Here is a 23,628-nt window from a genome sequence, read left to right on the forward strand (position 1 = left end):
AGGCTGTGACCGTCTGAGCGGAGTGACTGGCTGAGTTGGCTCTGTCACTGAGGCCAGTGTGCCTGAGTTAACATGGCCAGGAAGATGCACATGACCTTCCTGTCCCTCCCTGCCTCCAGTCACCCTGGGACTGGCTCCAACATAACAGACCTCCAAGTATGGAGAAATGCACGAGGGGACAAGAGAGTCCAGGGGAGCCCCCCAGCATGCACAGGTGCAGACGGCTTCAGTCTGCACAATCGTCCTTCCACAGGGAGGCCACTGATTTGCTTGTGGGCCCAGGCCAGCAGAAAGGTCCAGGGTCCAACTCAGGCAGGGCAGGTGCCAACCCAGGCTGCTCCACCTCGACAGACACTCTCCTGGAAGCCACTACCCACACCTGCACAGAACACACATGCTCTCAACCTCGCGGCCTCTGTGAAGCACCCCTCCAATGGGGAGACTGAAGTAAGCCACTCGGAGCCCAGGGGATGAGAGCCACCAATGGGTGGCCCTGGGCTCTGACCTGCTAACCCGCCCAGGAGCAGCCAGCCACAGCTTGGCTGAGCCAAATCCCGTCTCCCGGCCGCCCCTGACTCCCAGGGACTCGACCTGGAGCAGGAGCAGCGTGAAGGCGCAGTGACGTTTCCGAGACATGCGTGGCTCCCTAAGGAAGCAGCAGCTACCGCCAGCGTCCAGCCGTCCTCTCGTGGATGAGCCTACAGGGGCGGCACTGCCTCGAGAAGTGCCCGCGCACGGGGGCAGGAAGCACCTGGCATAGCTATGTACACAGTGCCGAAGCCCCTTCCCCACACGGCAATTCTGTGAGGCCTGATGGGGGAAGCCGACTGTGCCAGGCCCATCGGCAGGCGCCAAGGGCACAGGAGTCGGCCCCGAGCAGGACGGCCGTGGTGTGCGGGAGCTCTGGGAGGGCCAGATACCAGCCCGGGCAGGGCGTTGGAGGAGCATCTCCTGGGTGGAGAGGCACCCTGAGGCGTGACAGACACGGAGGCAGAAGCCGAGGGGAGGGAGAGGAAAGGGCTCTGACAGCAGGAGGGCGGCAGGATGGGGAGGCGGGGAGCAGAGGTGGCTGGGGGAGCCCCGGCTGGGAGCGGACAAATGGGGAGGCAGGCCGCACGGGGATCCTTGGCCTGGAGAGGCAGGCTCTGGGGCCTGGAAAAGCACGCTGGGCTATTTTTAGGCTCCCGCTGGCTCTGTTTCCTCTTCAGTTCTTACGTAAGAGGACGCAGGACTCCGCCTGCCAACCAGGGCGCCTAGTCAAAGCCACAGAAAGCTCCCGGGAGGGCCTCTCAAGACCCAGGACACAGTTCCCGCCAAATCCGGGCGTTCAACGGTCAGGCAGACTCACCACACCCTCCTGGAGCAGGGCCGCGTCAAACAGGCCGCTCTCTGGAAACAGGTGAGAGGACACCAGAGGCCCAGACGGCCACTCGTCCTGTGGCCAGCTTGTTCCAGGCACCCAGCGCCAAGGCCATGACCAAGTGTCCTTTTACCCGAATTCTGCTCCCAGCCATGTCGCAGGAGCCATGGCAGGGCTACTGAGCACCTAAACCTCAGGAGACCCAAAGAATGAGACGGTTTCCACACAGGGAGCCCCTCCCGTGTGCCAGCCGGTGCACCGCAATGCTCAGACCCCCAAACGCCCACCCTATGGTGACGAGAGGAGCAAGAAGGAAGAAGAAATGACCCCCTCGTGGGGCGGCCCCCGGGGTTCCCCCTGCCTCTTCCTCCAGCCACAAGGATCATGCCAGAAGCCAAAACCACGCTCCGAAGAAAGCACTGGAGGCTGTGTGTGGATCGCTCGGGGCCGTTTCTGGGAACTGTGTCAACAAAAACTTTCACGCTATGTGCCTGGAACAGTTTGGCTCTCACCAGGAGCAGGAAGGATTTTTTCAAATTTCAAAGCCTGTGTTTTAGGAAGTCAAGAGGTCTTAGGAAAATGGCAAGCCACCTGGGAACTCTGAGGCAGCATGCCGGGGGACGAGGGACGGGGCCCGAAGTTTCCTAGAGACAGAAAGCAACTGGACTGACGCCCGGTCAGCCTGAATGACAAACACCGCAGAACCGCAGACGCGGGAGGACAGGGGAGGTCAAAGGACACAAGCCTCGCCTTCACGGAGGGCAGAGAATTCTGGAAGAAACTACACCCAGACAAAGGGGAGGGGAGCTGGGCCCAGGCCCTAGGTGTGTGAGTCCTGGACCGAGGGAGGCAGAAGAGAGGCAGAGGGGGCATTTCCCAACTCCCGCCACGAGGCCAGCACCCCTGACGCCAAACCAGAGACAGGAGAATGAGGACCACGGGCCAGTCTCCCCCCCGGACACGGCAGACACAAACATCCTTGACAAAACAGGAACACGCCGCACAGCCACCACGTACGCCAAGAGCGCACACCACGACCACGCGTGGAGGGCTGGCTCAGCCTCCGCACACCATCACATCGATGGACAGAGGGCAGGAACCACAGGATCGTGTCGGCGGACCCAGAAGAGGCATGTGACAAAATCCAACGCCCTCTTGATGAAGATTCTCCACAAACTGACCAGAGGGGACTTCATCAACTCGATGGAGAACATCCACAAAAGGCCGACAGTTGCCAGCCCACTTGCTGGCGAGAACTGTGCTCTCCCGCTGCCACCAGGCACAAGACAAGGCCGTCCCCACCCCCAACAGCATAGGGCAGGTCCGAGAAGAGGTACACAGACGGGGAGGGAGACGCCAGACTGTCTTTGTTCGAGGATGACATGCTCATCTACGTAGAAAACCCAAAAGAATCAACAAAAAAACCTGGAACTAACAGCAATTACAGCAAGGTTGCAGGATCAAGGTACGATCGTATGTTAACATACAAAATGCAAAGGTCAACTGCTCTCCACAAAGCAGCGAGGAACAAGCGGAACTGAGATTAGAAAGAAAACACCGTGCATATCAGCACCAAAAACAAGAAAACACTTACGCATAAATCTAACAAAGTACGCACAAGATCTATTTGAGGAAAACGGCAAAACCCTGATGAACAAAATTAAAGAATACATAAACACAGTCATGTGTCGCTTAACGACAGGGAAAGGTTCTGAGAAACGGGCCGGTAGGTGACTTCGTTGTCGTGGGAACATCACAGGGTGTACTTGCGCCAGGCTAGATGGCGCAGCCCACAGGACGCCCGGGCTCTGAGGTGCTAATCTCACGGGACCAGAGTCCTATATGCAGCCCGTTGGAGAGATTCCACGTTCACGGGCAGGACTCAATGTTGTCAAGACGTCAGTTCTTCCCAACTTGATCTATGGATTCAACGCACCCCAATCGAACCCCAGCAAGTCACCTTGGGGACATCGACGACCTGACTCTCAAGTTCACACGGAGAGGCCAGAGCCGCAGAGCAGCCAATGCCACGTCGGAGGGGAAGGAAAACGTCAGAGGATTGACGCCACCGACTTGAAGACTTCCTGTGCAGCTGCAGGAGCCGAGGCAGCGTGCGGGCGGCGAAAGGACAGACACACAGGCCAAGGGAACAGAATAGAGCCAGAAAGAGACCCACACAGACGCCGCCAACTCATCTCTGACAAAGGAGCAAAGGCAATTCAATGAAGAAAGGCGGCCTGTGCGAGAAGTGGCATGGAGCCGCTGGACACCCACACGCAGAGAAACGACGCCAGACACGGACCTTCCGTCCTTCCCAGAGATGAGCTCAAAACAGACCACGGACCTAAATGTAAGACGCAAGCAAGACGAGGCCTGTAAGCACCCGTAGGAGTAAATCCAGGTGACCTTAGGTATGGTAATGATTTCCAGACACAACGCCAAGAGCACGATCCGTGAGAGGGCAACGGCTTGGGGTGTTCGCACCCCCAGTCCGCCTCCAGCCCATGGAAGCCCATGGAAGAGGTTCTGTGACCTCTTCCGTCTCCCTCACAGACAGGGAACGCTGGTTCTCACTCAACATCACCACCCCACGGGGCGCCCTGCTCCAGGCTGCTGACAGCGGAGACGGAGACAAGTGACCAGCTGCAGGAAGTCTTTGGGAGGGAGCAGCAACAGCATAGAACATTAGGACCAGGCAGAATCAAAACGACTTTGGCCTCAACCACTGGGTGTGTGGCGGGAACGAGCGGAGATGGGACAAGAAAAGCGTGGTAGGGACACACTCTGTGACACCCCAGCAGAGGACAAGTGGACAGAGACTGCACAGCAGCTGTGTGTCCACAGGCAACAGAGAAAACCCGGGTAGACAGATTAACGGAGTCGTCCCGAGCGCGGAAATGCATTTCAAGACATGGACGCAGACGCCCTGGGCAGAGAGGGAACAGAGGCCTCAGGAGCCATGGCGTCAAGAGGCCGGGCTGAGCGATGCAGACCGAGGGCCAGGGGGAGGCCGGCAGCTGAGACAGCCCATGGAGCGTACTGCCCCAATCCAACATTTGCCAGGAAAAAGGACTCGTTGGCGGGGTCACACGCTGCTGGGAAGGCAAGCAAGAGAACCACGCCACTCAGCCAGCAAGGGGACGGGGAAAAGACCGTGTCACCCCAACCACACTGCCTAGCCTCACACCATCTCTGCACAGGTGTATGACACCAAAGGAGGAGCTACGCCTAAACAGCCCCAGGGGCCCCCAAGACCTCGGTGGGGACCAGGGACACATGGTGGCTGAGTAACCTTGTGCAGCCGAGGGCTGAGAAAGAAACGGCACACGTGCCACCTCTGTTCTCCGAGCGTAGAGCAGCAGCTGCATGCCTCCCCAAGGCGGTCCCGAGAAAGGACGACGAGGGTGGCCAAGAAAGCGTGGAAAAGAAACAGGGGCGAGGGGACTTCAGGGCGCGCAGAGCTGCCCGTCCCAGGGACTCCTGGAGGGAGCCAAGCGGGCCTCCTGCCGCAACACCGTGGGCGGCTCGGCACTGCCAGGCCATACCGGCGCTAGGACGGGCGGCGAGGGCGGCCCAGGGGGAGAGGAGGACGGCGGGTCAGGGGAGGAAGCACAGAGGACTCGGGCTGGACCGTTAGCCGCGGGCATGGAGCGATGGCACTCACTGTGTATTCTGCATGCTTTTTTCCATACCATTTCATCCACTTCCTGAACTCTCGGTCCATGGTCTGCAAGGGAATGAAATCGGACAAGCCGTCAGACACCTGAGACTGCCAGGAGGACAAAGGAGGGCCCCTCAACATACCTGGGTGGTCTGTCTGCGGCTCCCTGTGGCCCCCCCCGCCTCACCACCCTTCCGCTCTATGGAATCGGATAAGCTGGGACTGCTGGCTTGCCACCCCCCGGCACAACCCCTTTGAGAGCAGGCATGGGACGGCACTGGGGGGCCCAGGGGAGGGCAGACTGTGGGGCCTGAAAAGGTTCCCGACCTCAAGGGAACTCGAGTCCACCAGACGCCCGAACCCCAGGCTCCGCGGGGACGAGACCCTGCTCAGCCACATCCACCCCCCAAACCCCGCTATCCCCACTCAGGCAGACGCTGGCGCAACGGGGACCCAGCTGACCCAACGGTGCGTGTGGAGAAGGCAGGCCTGCCCTGAGGGAACGAGGCTGCAGCCCTTTGTGGGCAGCACCAAGAGGGACACAGCCGGGACGGCCTCTGGAAACACATGGAGAGGGGCCCAAACGTGCACGGGGACCAGGGAGCCTCGGGGCACCCACCCCGGACCGTCCTTCCCTCTCGATGTCCCCACACACACCTCCCCCCGGCCCCGGGGGCCACGCCAACAAAGGTCTGAAAGAAAAGAGACACAAACGCAAACACAGGCCCACACCCCAGACCCGCTCACCTCTGCGTACTTGGCTGGGATGTCAGCTTTCTCGACGCCATAGTGATGTTTGCAGTTGGTGGCAGCAGCGACCTGCAGTACGACCTGGCCCACTCCTGCAGAGAGGGGGAGATGGGCTGTCAGAGCTGTGGCACGGTGACAAGGGCACGGACTACCTGGGGGGCAGGGACACCCACACCACAGCCGCACCCCGCCACCACGGTCACCAGGCTGAGGCCATGGGGTCTCCACGAAGGTGCACCAGCACTCTCCGAGGTCGCTGGGCCTACTCAGATGACCCAGGCCGTGAGCTGAGCCCCCCGAGGGGACAGCTGTCTCAGTTACATTTCATCATCAGCGGACACCACACCAAGGCTCCTGCAACTGGAATCCATTTTTGGTCTCCGGGCCCTGCTCGGCATTCTCTGTCCAGACACAGACCAGGCTCCATGCGACCCTCTCGGCCCAGGAAGGCTCCCTCCATCCCACATCCCCCCACAGCACCACTGCAGCGCACCACGGCTGAGCACGGCCAAAGGCACCTGAGCACGCCCATCCGCCGCCGCTCAGCATCGCCTGGGCTCTGACGCGGGCTGCAGAGGTGGCAGGAGAGCCCCGGCAGCCAGAAACGGGGTCTCCGGACATGCTGCCTGGTGGTGTCAGCGCAGCCAGTGAGCAGGCCAATACTCCCACACGCCCAGTGGGTTGGGTCCCAGGCAGGAGGCTGGGGCACCAGCGTGTCCACGCCATCCCCCCTCTAATTCAGCCTCACGCCCGCCAGGGCAGCTCTGTACTTCAACCAGCTCTCAGAGCCCTGACCTCCCTGCTAAACAGGAGGTGTGCAAACCACCACCACACACGCCACTCAGAGACACGGCGTGGACGGCGAGGCCACAGTGAGAGGCCGTGCGACCACTGCAGGGCACAGGAGAGAAGGGCAGGAGCTGTGCGCAGAGGACAGCGCCGCTCAAAACGCACACCTTCCAACACACAGACACGCGGACAGCCGTCAAGATGACGGACCTGCACTGCACACTCAGGAAAACATGGACTGCGCACTCGGTTAAGCCTTAACACAGTGACGGCTCCACCCAGGAAGGCGTCAGTGTCCCTGTCCACAGGGCCTGGCTTCCAGCGCTGAGGCCGGGCCTGGCAAACACAGGACTTCCGAGTCCCTAAGTGTGAGGGTCTCATGGCAAAACAAGGTCACGTTGGGGCAGCAGATACCCCAGAGGAGGGCTGTGCATGGGCTCCTGATGGAGCGGTCAACGGTCCGACAGGCGGCCACACCATCGACTGTCACCTCGACCATGTCCATCAGGAGCCCAGCAGCCCAAGTGCTCACTCAGTGGACAGTTTCCCACGGGGACCAGGACGTCCCATCACAAAAAGGCAGAGCGCTGGTCGGGGCGGGGCAGTGTGGGCAAGGTGGGCAGGGCAGGTCCCTCATGTCATGGGGGCCGCCTCTACCCAGAGCCAGGAGCACGCCCCAGGAACAGGAGCACGTCTTGCAACGAGAGAAGGGGCGGGAGAAGGGGGCCTTCAGGAGCACAGAGAACCGGGCCTCCCCGCTGAGCAGAGCTGAGCGGCGGCAGGGAGGGGCGGGCCAGGAGCTCGGCGTGAGGGCTGCCAGCACCAGGCGGTGGGGCGCGGGCCTGGCTGCGGCTGCAGGTTCTGGCAATGAGCCCCGGGGGGCCCGCGGGCCTGGCTCACAGACTGGCTGAGCAGCAGCAGCAGAGCGGGGGCAGTGTAGACCCCGGGTTTCCGGGCACGGGAAGGAGGGGCTTGCTTCAGGGCCTGTTGCGTGGGAGCTACTTCCTCTCCACGCGGGGCCGGGTCTGGGGGGGGGGGGGGAGGGCCGGGGAGCCCCGCCCTCAGCTACCCAGCCCTGCGACCAGATGGGCCGGCCCCACCACGGAAGCGCAGGCCTGGAGGGCAGGATCTGCCACACTCACCGCTGCCCAGGTCCACGAATAGGTCGTCCTCGGTCATCTTGATCTCGTCGATCATCTGCGCCACCAGGTCGAAGGAGGTCTCGCCGTACACCTCCGGGGAGAAGGGCTCGTAGTTGTTGAGCTTCTCGGGGTCGGTCACCGAGTGGTTGTACACCTGCTGCAGCAGGTGCCGCAGGAGCCCGTTGGACGGCCGCGTGTTCAGCTTCATGGGCTGCGTGGTCCCCTTCCACTAGGACAGCAGAGAGCCCGGACGCGTCACACATGCGGCCAGCCACCCGGAGACCGTCCCACCCAACGCGTCTTACTGCTGCCTCCTGGGAAGGAAAGTGCGCGCACGCGTGTGTGCTGTGTGTGTGTACTGCATGTGTACAAATGCACACGTGAATATGCACACGTGCGAATGCATGTGTGCCCGCATGTGTGCGAATGTGCACGTGTGTATAAGCACATGTGGGCGTGTGCATGTGGGTGTGTGCACATGTGGGTGTGTGCATGTGGGTGTGCGCACGTGGGTGTGTGCATGTGGGTGTGCGCATGTGGGTGTGCGCATGTGGGTGTGTGCACATGTGGGTGTGCGCATGTGGGTGTGTGCGCATGTGGGTGTGCGCATGTGGGTGTGTGCGCATGTGGGTGTGCGCATGTGGGTGTGCGCACATGTGGGTGTGCACATGTGGGTGTGCGCGCATGTGGGTGTGTGCATGTGGGTGTGTGCATGTGGGTGTGCGCATGTGGGTGTGTGCGCATGTGGGTGTGCGCACATGTGGGTGTGCACATGTGGGTGTGCGCATGTGGGTGTGTGCGCATGTGGGTGTGCGCACGTGGGTGTGTGCGCATGTGGGTGTGTGCATGTGGGTGTGCGCATGTGAGTGTGTGCATGTGGGTGTGTGCGCATGTGGGTGTGTGCACATGTGGGGGTGTGCACACGTGGGGGTGTGTGCACATGTGGGTGTGTGCACATGGGGTGTGCGCATGTGGGTGTGTGCACATGTGGGGGTGTGCGCATGTGGGGGTGTGCACATGTGGGTGTGCACATGCGTGTGCGCATGCGTGTGCATGCACAGCTCCTCCCAGTTCTCCTCTGCAGCCGGGGAGGGAGACCGCCAGGGCCTGCTCGAGCCCTTAGTAGACAGGGCGGCTCCCCAGCCCCAAACCCTACTTCCTGTCAAAGCAAAGAGAGCTGGTCCTGGGAAGCCACCGGGCGTCTGTGCCGGCGCCCTGCCCAGGCACCCGCATGGGCCGCTGCCTCCCTAGATCACAGGGCCTGTTAGCCTCGTTGCCTGCAGAACCCTGGCCTCAGATGGCGGCCTTGGCCTGCAAATCTCCTCGGGAGAAGAGACCGGCCAAGAGCAGGGCCGGAGCCAGCCCCCCGCAGCTCTGATGTTGGGCCCACAGCTGCGACCCCACCTGCCTCAGGGGCTACAGCCAGCCCCTCACCCACTTGCACACGCCGGCCCGAGTAAGAAGTCACCCCGTGCCTGACGCTCGCCGGCCCTCCCTGGGCCATCCAGGGCTCCCAGGAGGGGTCCCAGTCCTGGGGCGTCCCTGAGAACAGTGCTAACCTCTCAGGGCCCAGCCTCAAGGAAGGTACCCCGAGGCTTGCTCTCAGCCCTTCACGGGCTCAGACCGTCTAAGATGCAGCTCACCAACATCGCCACACCCCCTCAGATTCACGGCCACGGCACTTCAGCCCCCTGCAGCCCTGTGACAGGGGCTGGGACAGCTGCTGGGGGGCTTTCTCAGCCAAGAGAGGCACAGCCCGGGACAGGCCACCATTGTGCAGGAGGCTGGAGACGGCACAGGTCAGCCCCAGGGCCTCAGGCCTGGCCTCCTCCTGGGAACAAAACCGATGGGACACTCCGAGCAGAGGTGGACGGGTGGAAGCCACACAGCTGACACCCAGGGGTTCTCTGGGAGCTCCAGGCCCTCGCACAGGAGGGCCCTAACACACTCAACCAAGTGTCACCTTCCCCACCCGCCGCTGAGGAAGGCAAGGGGCCTGCCTGAGAGCCGGCCCACTCCAGGGAACCGCGCTGTCCAAGAGGGGAGCCCTCACACCCTCACACCAGTGGCAGCGGGCCCTCTGTGGGGAACGGCCTTCCCAGCTGCCCTGCTCTCGCTGTTCTCTGCATGCCAAGGCCTGTCCGGGCATGAGCAGAGCCCCAGGCCTCCCATGCCCAGAGTGCCCCAAGGGGGCCGGCTGGAGGTGAGAGAAGCCCCCGGAAGGCTAGGCCACGGCACACACGGGGGAAGGGAGACAATGACACGGGACACACCTGCTGAGAACAGACCCCCTCGGTCCTGGCAGCAGCTCCCTGGACACCCCACACTGGCGGCCAGCAGTGCCCCGCCCACGCCACACACTGAACCCCAGGGCGCTCTGCAGGCCGGCATGCCAGGGCCATCTGGAGGGGTCCAGAGGCACGTCGTTAAAACTGCCAGGTGACGGGACGGGAGCAGGGTTGCGAATCACAACACAGGGGTCCCAGCCAAGGAGATGGGCCTGAGGGGAGGGCAAAGGCCACCTACCAGCTGGTGGATGCTGTCGATGGCCCGGTTGTACTTGTCACAGAGCCTCTGCATGCTTTCAAAGCTGAAAAAGGCAAGGGAGAGGCGCTGGTCACTGCCGAGCTCAGAACAAGCCTTGCGGGCAGCACGGGGGACAGCCCCCGGTGAGTGGGCAGGGGGCACAGGGCACTGAGGAGAGCCACGTGGGGGCCACGAGGCCGCAACCTGTGCTTCGAGGGCTCAGGTCACACAGAGGTCACAGGCGTGCCCTGCAGGCGCTGGTGGAGAAGAGGGGCCTCACAGCCATTCACACGGCACGGCAGGCGGTGTGCAGGCGGGTGGCGGGCACAGGGTCCTCCCTTCCCCATGGGGACGACCTCCACCCTCAGCCCTCCCTTGGCCGGCCGGGAGGGCCAGCACAGGCCGAAAGGGATCCCCGGCCTGATGGACCACAGAGGACGATGCCCAACAGCCAGACCCTGCAGAAGGCAGGGCAGCACCCCTCCGCACAGCATCGCTATCACTAACGTGCCAGAAGTCCCTGCGCTTCCATGGAGGTGAGCGGGGCATGGCAGACTGCAGACTGCGGGGCAGAGAGCTGCTGGGAGTTTCTAAGAAAACTAGATTCTCCCAAACACCATCAGTTTGATTTTAGGTGTTCCTTTTCAGTGCAATCCCCTACCTTGGGGGGAAGGGTTATTCTGCCCCCCAGGGGACACTGGGCCATGTCTGGGGACAACTGTGGTTGTCACACTGGGGGTGCTTCTGGCATCAAGTGGATGGGGCAGGGATGCTGCTCACCCCCCACCGCACCCAGGACGGCCCCCCAGAGAGGGAGCTGGGCCCTGAAATCCACAGTGCCGAGCAGGGACCCCGCACCAAGTGTCTGTGCTGTACAGAAGGCAGCGTCACTCAGGGGCTCTCTCTACGCCACCTGCACGCACAGCAACAAGGACGCTTCCTCCCCGCATGAGACACCAGGAGCCTGGGAGATGTTCAGCGACACCAGCTGAATAATGGGCTCCTCCGCACACAGGGAGATGGGGACTGACAGCTGCTTCACGGGGTCCCTGAGCTCCCAAACCCACCAGCCCCTCTCCCCAGCTGCACCTTTGCTGTCCACCCGTCCCTCACCCTTGGCCCTAGAGAGTTTAGGTGCCCTTCCGTTTCTAACAGAAGTAACCGGACCCCAGTGAGACCAGCGCCCACGTGACAGCTCCACACCTCCCTTGAATGGCAGCTGCAGTTGAAAAAGCTAGAGTTCGAGAGCAGCAAAGAGCAGAGGCCACGGAAGCCTGATGCATTCTCAGAGAACGAATGGCAACAAATAGATAACACACGAGAACGCCCCACCTTGAGAGAGTGCCGGTGTGAGGACAGCGGAAACCCCCAGGGGTGACGCGGGGGTGCGACGGGGCTCAGGCCGTCTCCCCAGTGGAGCGGTGCGCCAGGCAGGGTCCCAAGGAGCACAGGACCGTGCGTCGGCTCCAGGCCCAGCGCTAACACCCCGAGCCCAGTGTCTGAGTGCCACTCTGTCCCTGTCTGGCCCTGGTCTCCGAATTTGCAAAGCAAAAGGATGATGTAAACGCCAGGCGCGAGATCTCCGGCTCATGCGTCCTCACACGGCCCTCAGGGAAGAGCAAGTGCTCCATCGCACGGTTTGATTTCACGTATTCCAGATTTCACAGCTCTCCTCCGACCTCACAACTGGGACCCGCTCCCACCTGACGGGCCCTGGAGGAGACTCCCTCCCGCAAGGTGAGCAGACGTGGGCTCGGGGCCTGGCCCCACACCCTGGCCAACAGGCTGAGCGTGGACCTCTGGGCTGGCCCTGCCGTCACCTTGCTTAAGAGAGAAACAAGGATCTCCCACCACGTGCCTGACCCCAAACTCGCACAGGCCTCCCACTGACCTCTCCAGCCTCTATATCCTTCCGGTCTTTTCCAAGCCGACTGAATATTGAGGGACGAACATCAAACCCCTACCTGCAAGCATTGTAGGAAAAGCATCTCTACACACCCCGGCCTCCAGGCCAGGCACACGGCAACCATTCTGTCATTAAGGCCTCACTGGCCACGGGACTAATGCCCAAGGGACTAATGCTCAGCACCCACGCACCCTCTCCCTGGGCAAGAGGGGTCTCGCTCAGGTGCCCAGCACGCATCAGTGCTGACGATGAGCCCGCGCCACCTGACACCGGTGGGGGAGCCACCTGACACTCCAGGGGTCCGAGTGCTCCAGAGACGAGTGAGCACCGGTCCCTTCTTTTTAAAACATCGGGTGCCGCTTAGTTAGCAGAAAGGAGGGCAGTAGGTGAGGGGACAGGGCCAGGGGCTGACTGAGGCTGGAGATGCTGACCCGCAGCCCAAGAAGTCCTCCCAACACAGAAGTGAACCCGGAGATCCAGTCAAGGGCGCCGGGGGCCGGGGCCTGTGGTGGCTGCAGGGGCCTCTGGGCTGTGTTCTTCTCAAGAGCGAGCTACTTAAGCCCACAGACGACACAGTCCCTCAGGGAAGACTGCCGGGCCGACGTGGAGCCTGCCAAGAGCTAAAACAGGCACGAGTGTGGAATGTCGTCCTTCCTCCTCAAAGAAAAACAAAAAGTTCCAGGCAGGCATTCCAGAGGAGGCCTCGCCCTCCTCCACCCACAGGACTCTCCTCTGAGATCCAGGATGTGCCTGCAGGAAACGGCCAGAAGCAGCCAAGGGGCTGGGCACCCGGTTACTGACCAAACCCGAGAGAGGCCTAGACGAGGCTGGCCAGAGCCCGGCACTCGGCAGGCCAGCCCAGCGGCACGGCTCCCGGCAGGAACGCGTGCTGCTGGCAGTCTCGGCCGCGAAGACAGCGACGACTAGCTCGAGGTAATTCACACATGCCAATTCCAGTTTCCGCAGTGTGGCGTTTCCAATTACGTCCTCACTCTGACAGCCTCCGCCAATATTTGATAAACATTTCCTACCAAAATAACTTCGCGGAGGGTACAGCCAACTCTAAAAGGAAATTTCAGATCAGCTTGCACCATCGAAGAAGAACTAATTTGAGGCTGTGTCCCTACAAAGCGCCGGCTGGCCCCAGTGGAGGAGCAGCCTGGGCAGAGTCGCACTCACCTTTTGGTGTCGTAGTCGATTAAAACATAGTTCTCCATGGCAAGCTTGAGATCTGGGATTTCTTCACACACCCATCTGAAACATAAGAGCAGAGACAGCGGCGAGGACGTTATTAACACTCTATTTTTTAACTCTCAACTTCCCTAAACACCGTTTACTCCCAAATATAAAAACAAAACATCCTCACGACTCAACTCAAAACGTGAAAGAGAGAAGGGAGGCAGGACTTCAAAGCAAATGCTGGAAAGCTGACGCCGCGGTAGCGAATCACAGACTTTACGCAGCTTCAAGTTCACACAGCGCTGGCTACTGGGAGCGAAACTGGTTTACACGTTTCAGGGTCTAGGAAACCCATCGGCTCAAATGAGCGAGTGTGAGCAGCAACATGCGGGCCAGAGGTCAAAGGGGACTCTCACTCGAAGAATTAACTAATCCCAAAACCAACAACGGGGCTTCCTCAACGAACACACTGCAGGAAACGAGGAGGGCAACCAACAGATGAAGACACAGGAAAACGTGTCCCCCCAAGCCCAGGGGCGGCGCTCACTGGATCCTGACACGACCCCGAAAACCTCAGGAGGGGGCGTCATCGCTCCGACCTCACAGAACGAAAAGCAGACAAGAGACACAGTGACAAACAGCACGAATGGATCCGCGAGCTTCGATGAGCTGGCCGAACTCCTTCCTCGGAGGGCTGGCCCAAGGCGAGGGGGCGCACCAGGCGAGCGCCGTCCCCAGGAAGCGCTTCACCCCCTCGTCAACACCCGCCCACGGAGCAGCCGCCTGGCCCAGGGGCCCCACGGCGAGTGCCACCAACGGCTGAGAAGAAACAACACTCGTCCTTCTCAGTTTCTTGAGGCCACATTACCCCGACGCCAAACCAGAGAAAGACCAAGCCTCATAAGACAAAGTCGTCGCCCCAAACACACAGACCCCAGGGACCCCTCAGAGGTCCAGGCCCCCACCCCACGAGACCTGTCCAAACTCAGCCACCAGGTTCCAGCTGGGGAGCACCTGCCTCCAGGTGGCATCTCCTTCACGCTCCCTCAGACCCCAGGGTCCCGGAGTGGCTGTGCCGTGATGCGTCAGGGCGTTCTCCACCCTCGCAGACAGCGCACGCACCTCTTCTCCCAGCGCTTCTCGATGGCCAGTTCTCCGTGGCTCCGTCCGGAGACCCGACGGTACCGAACCACAACCCTGCAGCCAACAGCAAAGTGGCGGCGCCAGACCCAGCACTCCCAGAACAGCAGGCACAGGCGGGGACACTGCGGTCCCCACTTCCCCTCCACACCGCGCCGGAGGTCCTGGCCAGCGCCACGGGGCACGGAAAACGAAGGAACGCCATGAAGACCAGACAGGAAGAAGCCGAGAGTCTCAACTCGCAGAACACGACTCAAGACGTCGATGACCCTGAGGAGTTTACAGAGAAGCTACCAGAATCTGCGTGACCGCAGCAAGGCCGCAGGACGCAAGGTCAACGTGCAAAAATTACTCTGTTTATACATACTCCCAACAAAGAACTCAAAAGAGAAACTTTTTAAATGCCACTCAAAGTAGCATTAAAATATCAACACTCAGGGACAATTTTAGCGAAAGATTTCTATGCTGAAAACTATAAAACATTGCTGAGAAAAACTAAAAACTTTTCATATTATATTTAATTAAAGATTAACTTGTATTGAAGAAAAAGAAAAAAGAAAAGAAAGAAATGTACTATGTTCATGGAATGGAAGACCCAATGTTCTTAAACCCCCTCAAACTGCGCTGGAAACGCGGGGTGACTGCCAGCCGGCTTTTTCGGAGAAACAGACAAGCTGATTCTAAAAGTGACGCGCAAAGGCGGAGAACCTAGAAGGCCAAAAGGATCTTCACAAAGACACCGTGGGGAGAGTCACACGACCTGGTTTTGAGACCTGCTGTAAACCGACAGTAACCAGGAGGGTGTGGCGTTGGCGCAGAGAGACAGACAGATCGACGGTACAGAACGGACTCCAGAGAGAGGCCAACATGTCCACAACTGACTTTTCACCAAAGCACCATGGCAGGATGGGGAAAACAGACTCTACGACACAGGAAGCAGGAACAACTGAACGTCGGCTGGAAAAAAAATGAACCTTAACCCCCGTAAACGTAAACCCCCATTTGACATAAACAAAAATTAATTCACAGTTGATCTTAATCCTGAACGTAAAAGCTAAACCCACTGAGCTTCCTGGGGAAAACAAGAGAACAGGTTTGTGACTCGGGCAGGCAAAGATTTCCTGGACGGGACCCAGACGGCTGACCATTCAAGAACGAGCTGACAAGCTGGAAACTCGCACTCATCCAGGTGCCCTGAAAACCGCACGGAGCCACAGCCAGGCAGGACGGCGCCCCACTCGGCACTCACCGCCACAACGCGCCGCGCCACCAATTCCCGCAGCTCGGTGAGGAGAAGACAAACAAGCCCACCTCAGAAAGACAGCAAAACCGTCTCCGGGGAAAGGAACTCGAGCTCCTCGGAGAAGCGGCTCATTCTAAGGCTAGGACGCAGGAGAGTCCAGACGACTGGCGAGCACCGTGTGGTTCCAGAAAGTGAGGGGGTGCTCAGAACAGGCAGGGGCAAGCCAGAGGGGCTCGGCACAGACTGAGAGCCCCCACGGCCAGCAGGGGGCGGTCCGAGTCACAGAGCGAACGACGGTGAGGCTGGGCTCCAGCGCACCAGGTGAAACACACACCTACGAAGGACACGCTCCTCCCGACAGCAGAGTCCCAACTAGCGGCCGTGCGGAGAACGAGGGCGATGGATGATCTCCTCGGGAGGCCCCAGAACTGGGCGCTGCGGGTCAGACTCCCTCTGGATGCTGAAACCGGGGGCACGAGTGCGAGGAGAAATGCGATGTGCATTGTGTCCAAGTATTTCCTCAAAATATTTACTGATTAAAAAGGAGGAAACAGTAACTTTCCCTTGGAGAAACCTGGCAGACACCATGTTAACCAGGGGACCAGGGTCAATGTCACACACGGTAAGACACATGGAACCCATGTGCCCTCGCTGTGCGGGAGCTGGTATCAGGAACAGATACCCTTGGTGCAATGCTTTTCCTGCACCCATTCCTTCTCATTCAGAAGCAGACCACAGACTCGACATCATTTCATCCACTTTATTCCGCATGCCTCTATAAAAGCTAAGGACTTTTTTTTTTAAAGAAGAAGATTAGCCCTGAGCTAACTGCTGCCAACCTTCCTCTTTTCTCTGAGGAAGACTGGCCCTGAGCTCACATCCGTGCCCATCCTCCTCTACTTTATATGTGGGACGCCTGCCACAGCATGGCTCGATGAGCAGTGCCATGTCCGCACCCAGGATCAGAACCAGCAAACTCAGGCCACCGAAGTGGAACGTGAGCACTTAACTGCTGCGCCACTGGACCGGCCCCCAAAGTTAAGGACTTTTAACATAACGACAACGCCACCGTCACACCTAGGAAAACATCAGGCACAGTCGGGAACATCTCAAATCCACACAGGGTCATCATCTCAACGGCGAGAGACTGACGCCAGCTGTCACTGCTTCTCTGCAAAATTGGGGCGAAGGTCCCAGACAATTCAATCAGGTCAAGAAAAAGAAACAAAATCACAAAGACCGGAAAGAAAGAAGTGAAACCGCCCCTACTTCCGGGTGATACAAGTATTTCCACAGCGAGTCCCAGGAAATCCACAGAACTACTACCGGCATCAGTGAGTTCAGCACAAGGTCAGGGTTAACACACGAACATCAAGCGTGTGTTTCTTGACGAGCAGCAGGCAATTGGAAAATAAGATTTAACACGCAATCCCATTTATAGTAGTGCCAAAAGCATTAAGTATGTCGGAGTAAATCTAACCAAAGACCCCTGTGGAGCAGCAGAGCGTGGCTGCGAGCAACGCTGGCGGACCTAAACTCGGGGGCAGGGGCCCACGGTCACGGACTGCAAGACTCAGCGTGGACGGCAAAGCTCTCCGGAATGACCCATGAGCCAACGCCATTGGAATGACCCATGAGCCAACGCCATTGCTCACAAGTTACACAAAAACCCATGAGCTGATTCTAAAATGCATACGGAGACGCAAAGGAGGTGGAGCAACCAAAGCGGTGTTTAGAGGGGAGCCAAGGTGGGGGACGTCCTCTGCCCAGGCCCAGAGCTTACGACAAGGCGCCCGCGACACGGGCTTTGTACTGGCCAAAGGACAGACACGGACCACTGGACCCGAACGGAGGCCAGAAATAGGCCAACTCGTACGCTGTCAGGTGATTGCTCACAAAGATGACAAAGAAATTCCACAGAGAAGGGACAGTCTCACCAACAAATGGTGCTGGAACCACCGGACATCCACATGCAAAGCAGTGAACTTGAACATCACCTCGCACCCCACGTTAAAATCCACTCACAATGGATGAAAGGGCGTAAAGGTAAAGCCTGAAGTATAAAACTTCTAGAAAACGTAGGAGAAAATCTTTGTGACTTCGGGCCAGGCATATATTTCTTAGGATGCAAAAAAACAAAAACTATAAAAGAAAGAAAAAGTCGGTCAGTTGGACTTTTATCAAAATTTAAAACATCTGCTCCTCGAAAGCCACTGTTAAGAACGCGAAGCCACCAACTGGAGAAAACACGTGCGCACACACACCTGAGACAGGCCGGCGCCCGCAACACAGAAAGAACGCCCACCATTCAAAACCAAAGGACTGATTTTTAAAATGGGCAAAAGATGATGGACACCATTAGCCATGAGGAAACTGCACGTTCAAACCACAATGAGACACCACCACACGGCTCAAAATAGAACAGGAAAAAACCAAACCAACGCCATCCCCATCACCCGCCATGCGGACGCTACCGCACCGCCGTGGGGGCGCAGCGTGGGGCCGCCTTCGCAAACTTTGGGGCAGTTCCCCTGAGAAATAGCTGCCACACACCCAGTGATTTACCCAAAGCAAAGGAAGGGTGTCCGCACAAACCCCCTGTGAACGTTTACAGCAGCCTTGCTCATAAGCGCCAAAGTCGAAACCCACCCAGACATGCCCATCAGCCGTGGTCCACCCCACAGCAGAACACACCTCGGTGACAGAAAGGAAAACTACTCCCCCACCCCACAGGGTGAATCTCAAGACGTGTGCCGAGAGAAGGAAATCAGGCAAAAAAAAAAGGGAAAAAGCACATACTGTGCAAGTCCATGTAGGCAAAATTCTAGAAAATGCCAAGACACCCCAGTGGTGGACAGAGGACCAGGGGCTGCCTGGAGACGGGAGTGGAGGGAGACGGACTCCAGAGGACGGAGGAAGGGAGGGGGCGATGGAGGTACTGTCACTGCGCCTGCCTTGCATGGACGTGTGGATCCCACACCGGTCACGCTGGGATGTGCCGCCCCTTGCCCTCCAGTTGTACCTCAACTGCATGTGTGAAAACACCAACACGTGACTGAGGAAAGCAGATGGAGGGACAGACGGAACTGAGGGGCCACGGGCTGGGGACCGTCAGCCTGGACGACGGCTTCAAGGGCTCCTTCCACCCTCCGTCCACCTCCGCGTGTGACAGAAATTCTCCATTCTAAGACGATGACAGACAGGACTAACTGAGGGAAGGGAGCAGCTCTGCCAACGAGCAGGACTCATCCGTGGGGACGAGACGGAAGAAGGAAGCTGTTCTGAGGCCCAGAAGATGAGGCTTGGGCCTGCGGATCGCCAGCCACTGCCAGCGCGGGAGAGGCCCAGGCCAACAGGAGACTCCAGGCCCAGGGCTGGCTCCCCAGCTGCCACACCAGTCCCGACACCCACGCTGCAGGGCCAGACCCCGCTTCGCAGACGGGAGACAGAGGACCGCCCACTGGAGCACGCACTCTGGGGCGCGGATGCGAGCGCAGGCGGCCGGCGCAGGGCCCTTCATCTCAGCCACGACGCTCCCACTCCCAACAGCAGTTCTTTAACCTACGCGAGCAAGCCACCCGACAACACTGCTGAGTGGGTTCAGGCCCAGCCAGTGAGATTCACACAAATTCTGTCTCCTGACCCCCAAACGACCTGGCAGGGAGGCACAGCTCAGCCTGAAGAGCAAACCAACAGGCTCAGGGAGCCCTGGGTATGGTCCCCGCAACCAGGCGGCAGGACGAGGATTCACATCACAGAGGGGCCCACGTCCTGACTCTTTCACAAGGTACCACCGCCGGGCCCTGCTGCCGGCCGCTGCAGCTCCGTGAGGACAGCATGGTGTGTGGCCCTGGCAGTGGCTACGCAGTTAGGGATTTTAAGGGACAGAGCAAGAGGCCATGGCCACACACACACACACGCACACACACACGCACACACACGGCTTTACTGCGGGTGATGAAGAAGCTCGGCGTTTCCGACCATGGAATATCTAAAGCCCTGAAGCTGGGAGAAGTCCGCACAGCGGCCATGGTGGCCCCCGTGCTCATTCCAGGCCCTTGAGTCCAGCACAGGCAGAAAGCCCACGAGAAACCGAGGGCGGGCGGCCTCCCTCCTGGCCCGTCAGGGTCGCCAGCCCACACGCCCTGCGCCCTTCTCTGCACACTCACGGAACGGGCCGCAGACGGGCGCCGAGGCCCAGCAGCGGGGGCTGAATCAGCAACAAACCCAACGGGAAGAGAGAAGGAAGCACGGGGAGAGGGGAGGAGGGGAAGCGGGGAGGGGTCCCCCGAGACCCTGCCGGCCCAGGGTTTCCACCCCCTTCCACGGGAAGCCGAGGCTCAGGGAAACACCAAGACCCGGCGCAAGTCACACCCAGACGACTTGCACTTCTCCCACCAAGTGGTAGCAGCTTCCCCAGTCTTCTCGGGATGCGGACACGGATCACGAGAGGAGCAGGGCAGAGCGGGATGAAAGCGGGACCCTAAGCCCGAGTCCCTGAGAGAGCAGGGGGGTGGCCCTGGATCCTCGGGCCCCTGCACAGGAGGGCTGGGGGCTGCTGGGAACTCAGGAAGGTTAGCCCCCTCGAGGCGCGCCCCCACGAGCCCCCCCCCCCCACACACAGGCCCAGCCCAGCAGGCTCACACGCGCACTCACCGGATGGTCTCGATGATCTCGTGAGCAGCATCGTGGTGCTTGTCCTGAAAGACAAGGGCACAGGGTTGAGAGCAGCCCAGCGGTCCCTCCACCCTCCGGTGATGGCGGGTCAGCAGTCCCGGGCTCAGGGACCAGAGGAGGCAGTCGCAGCAGCCCCTGGCCTCCCCATCTCTTCACTCCCCGCTCCCCACACAGGCAGGCCCTACCAGAGAGCCTGCCCATGGCACTGGGGTGCTGGCTGGGCCCCCTGCCCACGCAGGACGAGCTGGCCTCGGGGAGGGCCTGCGCCTGTGGCGTGCTCCTTCCCCAGCAGGCAGCAGGAAAGCAGCCTGGGATGGTGCCTCTGCCCGCCCCCTCGTCTCCCCAGCTTGCCCCCAGCCCCTGCTGACTCCTCACCCGCACCCCACCAGCACTTCTGCCGGGCGCTCCTGCAGCCCGGACGCCACAGGCTTGGCTTTGAGCTACTGAACCACTCTGGCCCCCGCTTACCCTTCCCCATCTGTAAACGGGGAAACCAGTAACACGACCACACCACCGGGAGAGGCGTGTGGTGGTCCTGCCGCCCAGACGCAGACACCTCCCACCGCCACTGATCCTGCAGGGCGCCCGCCGTGCCCACCGCGGGGGGCTCGCCATGGCTTCTTCCTCAAAGAGGGAGCTCAGGGGTCGCTCCAGGCCTTTCACCAGGGTCTCGGCAGCCAGCCGACCCAAGACCTCACAGAAACCAGGGTGAGGTGCCTGGCGGCCTCTCTCTGCCTACGTCCTTCTCGGAGGTGCCTTACGCACCAGTGAAGGCTCATCCCCGGGGAGAGCAGGGTGGGTCACCAGAGAGGACGGGCTCGGAGCCAGCAGCGAGCAGTTCACGCCCAAAGATGCCAACGGCCGCTCTGTCGCAGTGACTGCGCCCCTCAGCCCAGCCCACACGTCCCCCGCTCCACAGGACAGCGACCACGGGCAGAGACGCCTGGGGCCCGGCCGCTCTGTCGCAGTGACTGCGCCCCTCAGCCCAGCCCACACGTCCCCCGCTCCACAGGACAGCGACTGCAGGCAGAGACGCCTGGGGCCCGGCCGGCAACGCCCGGGAGGGCCTAGGACAGTGCCCCGCACGGTCCAGTGCTGAGTGACGGCATCCAAATGGCTCTTCAAGTACCCTGGAGTCCGAGGCCGCCTTCCTTTAGTGACAGCTCTGTCGAGACACAATCCATGCAGGATGGAGCACACCTGTCTCAGCACGCAATTCGGTGGCTTTAGGACGGAGGTGTGCAACCATCGCACTAATTCCAGAAAACCCTCATCACCCCGTCCCCAACAGCAGACACTCCCCATCCCCACAAGCCCCTGACCACCACGAGCCCACCCTCTGTCTCTGTAGATGCGCCTGTTCTGGATATTTCATATAAATGGAACCACACACTACATGGCCTTCTACGCCAACCCTTATTTTTCAAGGCAAAGGAAAAACCAACCTGTTAGTGTTCTTAATAATACCCTCCAGTTTACTCAGGATCAAGGCCCAAATATTACTGGGCCTCCTGTCATTGGAGAAGGTGGGGGGCGGGAGGGAGCGGACACGGGCCAGCGTAGGGGACAGCCTCGCAGACCAGTGGTTCCCAACCTGGGGGCTCCTGAGCGGCAGTGCCAGCACCCCCTTCTCAGTCAGAAACTCCGGCTGGGGGCCCTGATGGGAACGAGTGGCCCCAACACCTCGTGGGAAGTGTCAGAAGGCACCAGGCCAGCTCTGCTGGGCAAGGGGGACAGCCTCAGCCCGAGTTCAAAAGGTCTGAGAGGAAAAACAGGAAGCGGCAAAAAGGAGAGGTGGCCGCAGGCAGCAGGCACAGGAGTCCCCGGCCCAGCACCCAGAACCCCTGGCTTCTTCAAGGGCGACATGGAGATGGCAGGCACCCTGGACCTCTGACACGGGGCCTGGGCTTTGCCCATGGGCTGTTCCAGCCTACACGACCCTCTCCAGGTCCTGGGAGGGTCATCTGGCTAACGTAACAGCACCCACCACAAATGGTCAGGAGGGAGGAGCCGGGCGACACCCCCAGGGAAACGCTAGTCTGCTCAATGCAGACACATCTGCACACCTGCGCATCATCAAAGCCTGACTCCTCTGATCCGAGCATCAGAGGGACTGACGGGCCGCCTCCCGAGGCCCGACAAGGCCTCACGGCACCTCCCGGTCATTTCTGCAAATCCACCACAAGGACAAGGAGATGGTGTGGTGACAACCAGAGTGTTTGTAAACAAGAAAGAAACCACAACTCCTGAGGCTCCGACCGCTTGTCCAGGAGGCCAAACCAAGGAGCACCAACATGCACCCCCGCCAGCACCGTCCTCAACACAGGTCTACTGCATGCACCGAGTTCAGGGCGCCGCAACTACCGAGCTCGCCCACGAGCTCAGCCGTCTACTCTCTAGGTCCACACCCGCCATCCGGCACCAGGCAGGTTCAAGGCCCAATGTCAACAGCAGCAAGTGGCTGGATCCACGGTGCTTGGGAGAGTGGGTGACACACTGGCGGTAATGTGACACCTCCACTGAGCTCAGACGGTGCCGGTCCCTCCACATACGTACGCAGCCAGCGGTCCTCCCGAGCACCAGCCTGTTTTGCAGATGGAGACACCTGCGCCAACCTGCCGCAGGTGCCACGGCTCCTGCGAGGCTGGGAACCAAGGTGGGAATCGAGTCCAGGAGATGCCGCGGCGCCTGCTGCCCCGGTGAGGAGCATGGAGGGAGAAGAAGAGAGCGATCGGGGCCCCTGCCTGGAGGGCACGTGCCCACCCCTGGAGCAAGCCCTTCAAACTCCAGGGGAGAAAGCAGGGAAGTCGGGCTCTGTCACAATCAAACATCTTTTATGCTTCAAAGAACATCATGGAGAAAGTGGAAAGAAAAACCTCAAAATGAGAGAAAAGTTTTGCAAATCGTCTATTTGGGAAAAGATCTCTATCTATTATACATGAAGAACTGTGACAACTCAATAACAAAAGGACAAATAAGCTCATTTAAACACGGGCAAAGGAACTGAACTGACAGTGATACAAAGAGAACATTCCAGTGGCCAATAGGGACATGGAAAGACGCTAGAGCTCCTGAGCCAGGAAGGATGCAAAGCGAAACCGCCAGGACAGCCAGAATCACGGATGGGGGGCCGGCCCCGTGGCCCAGTGGCTAAGTTCACGCTCCACTTCAGCGGCCCAGGGTTTCCCTGATTCGGATCCTGGTCATGGACATGGCACCGCTCATCAGGCCATGCCGAGGCGGCGCGCCACATGC

At 60.0% G+C, this 23,628-nt stretch overlaps 1 protein-coding gene across 1 annotated transcript in view; it reads right to left on the reverse strand.

Moving 5' to 3' along the window:
• DOT1L (DOT1 like histone lysine methyltransferase) overlaps nucleotides 1-23,628 on the reverse strand; it is a 67,033-nt gene that overhangs the window by 30,185 nt on the left and 13,220 nt on the right. Inside the window, 6 exon segments of the mRNA XM_046685596.1 lie at nucleotides 5,025-5,087; nucleotides 5,769-5,863; nucleotides 7,703-7,931; nucleotides 10,229-10,292; nucleotides 13,314-13,388; nucleotides 20,353-20,396. Of these exon segments, the coding sequence (XP_046541552.1) occupies nucleotides 5,025-5,087; nucleotides 5,769-5,863; nucleotides 7,703-7,931; nucleotides 10,229-10,292; nucleotides 13,314-13,388; nucleotides 20,353-20,396 (570 nt within the window).

Source organism: Equus quagga, chromosome 14 (assembly GCF_021613505.1).
Source record: "Equus quagga isolate Etosha38 chromosome 14, UCLA_HA_Equagga_1.0, whole genome shotgun sequence".
NCBI classification, from domain to species: Eukaryota; Metazoa; Chordata; class Mammalia; order Perissodactyla; family Equidae; genus Equus; species Equus quagga.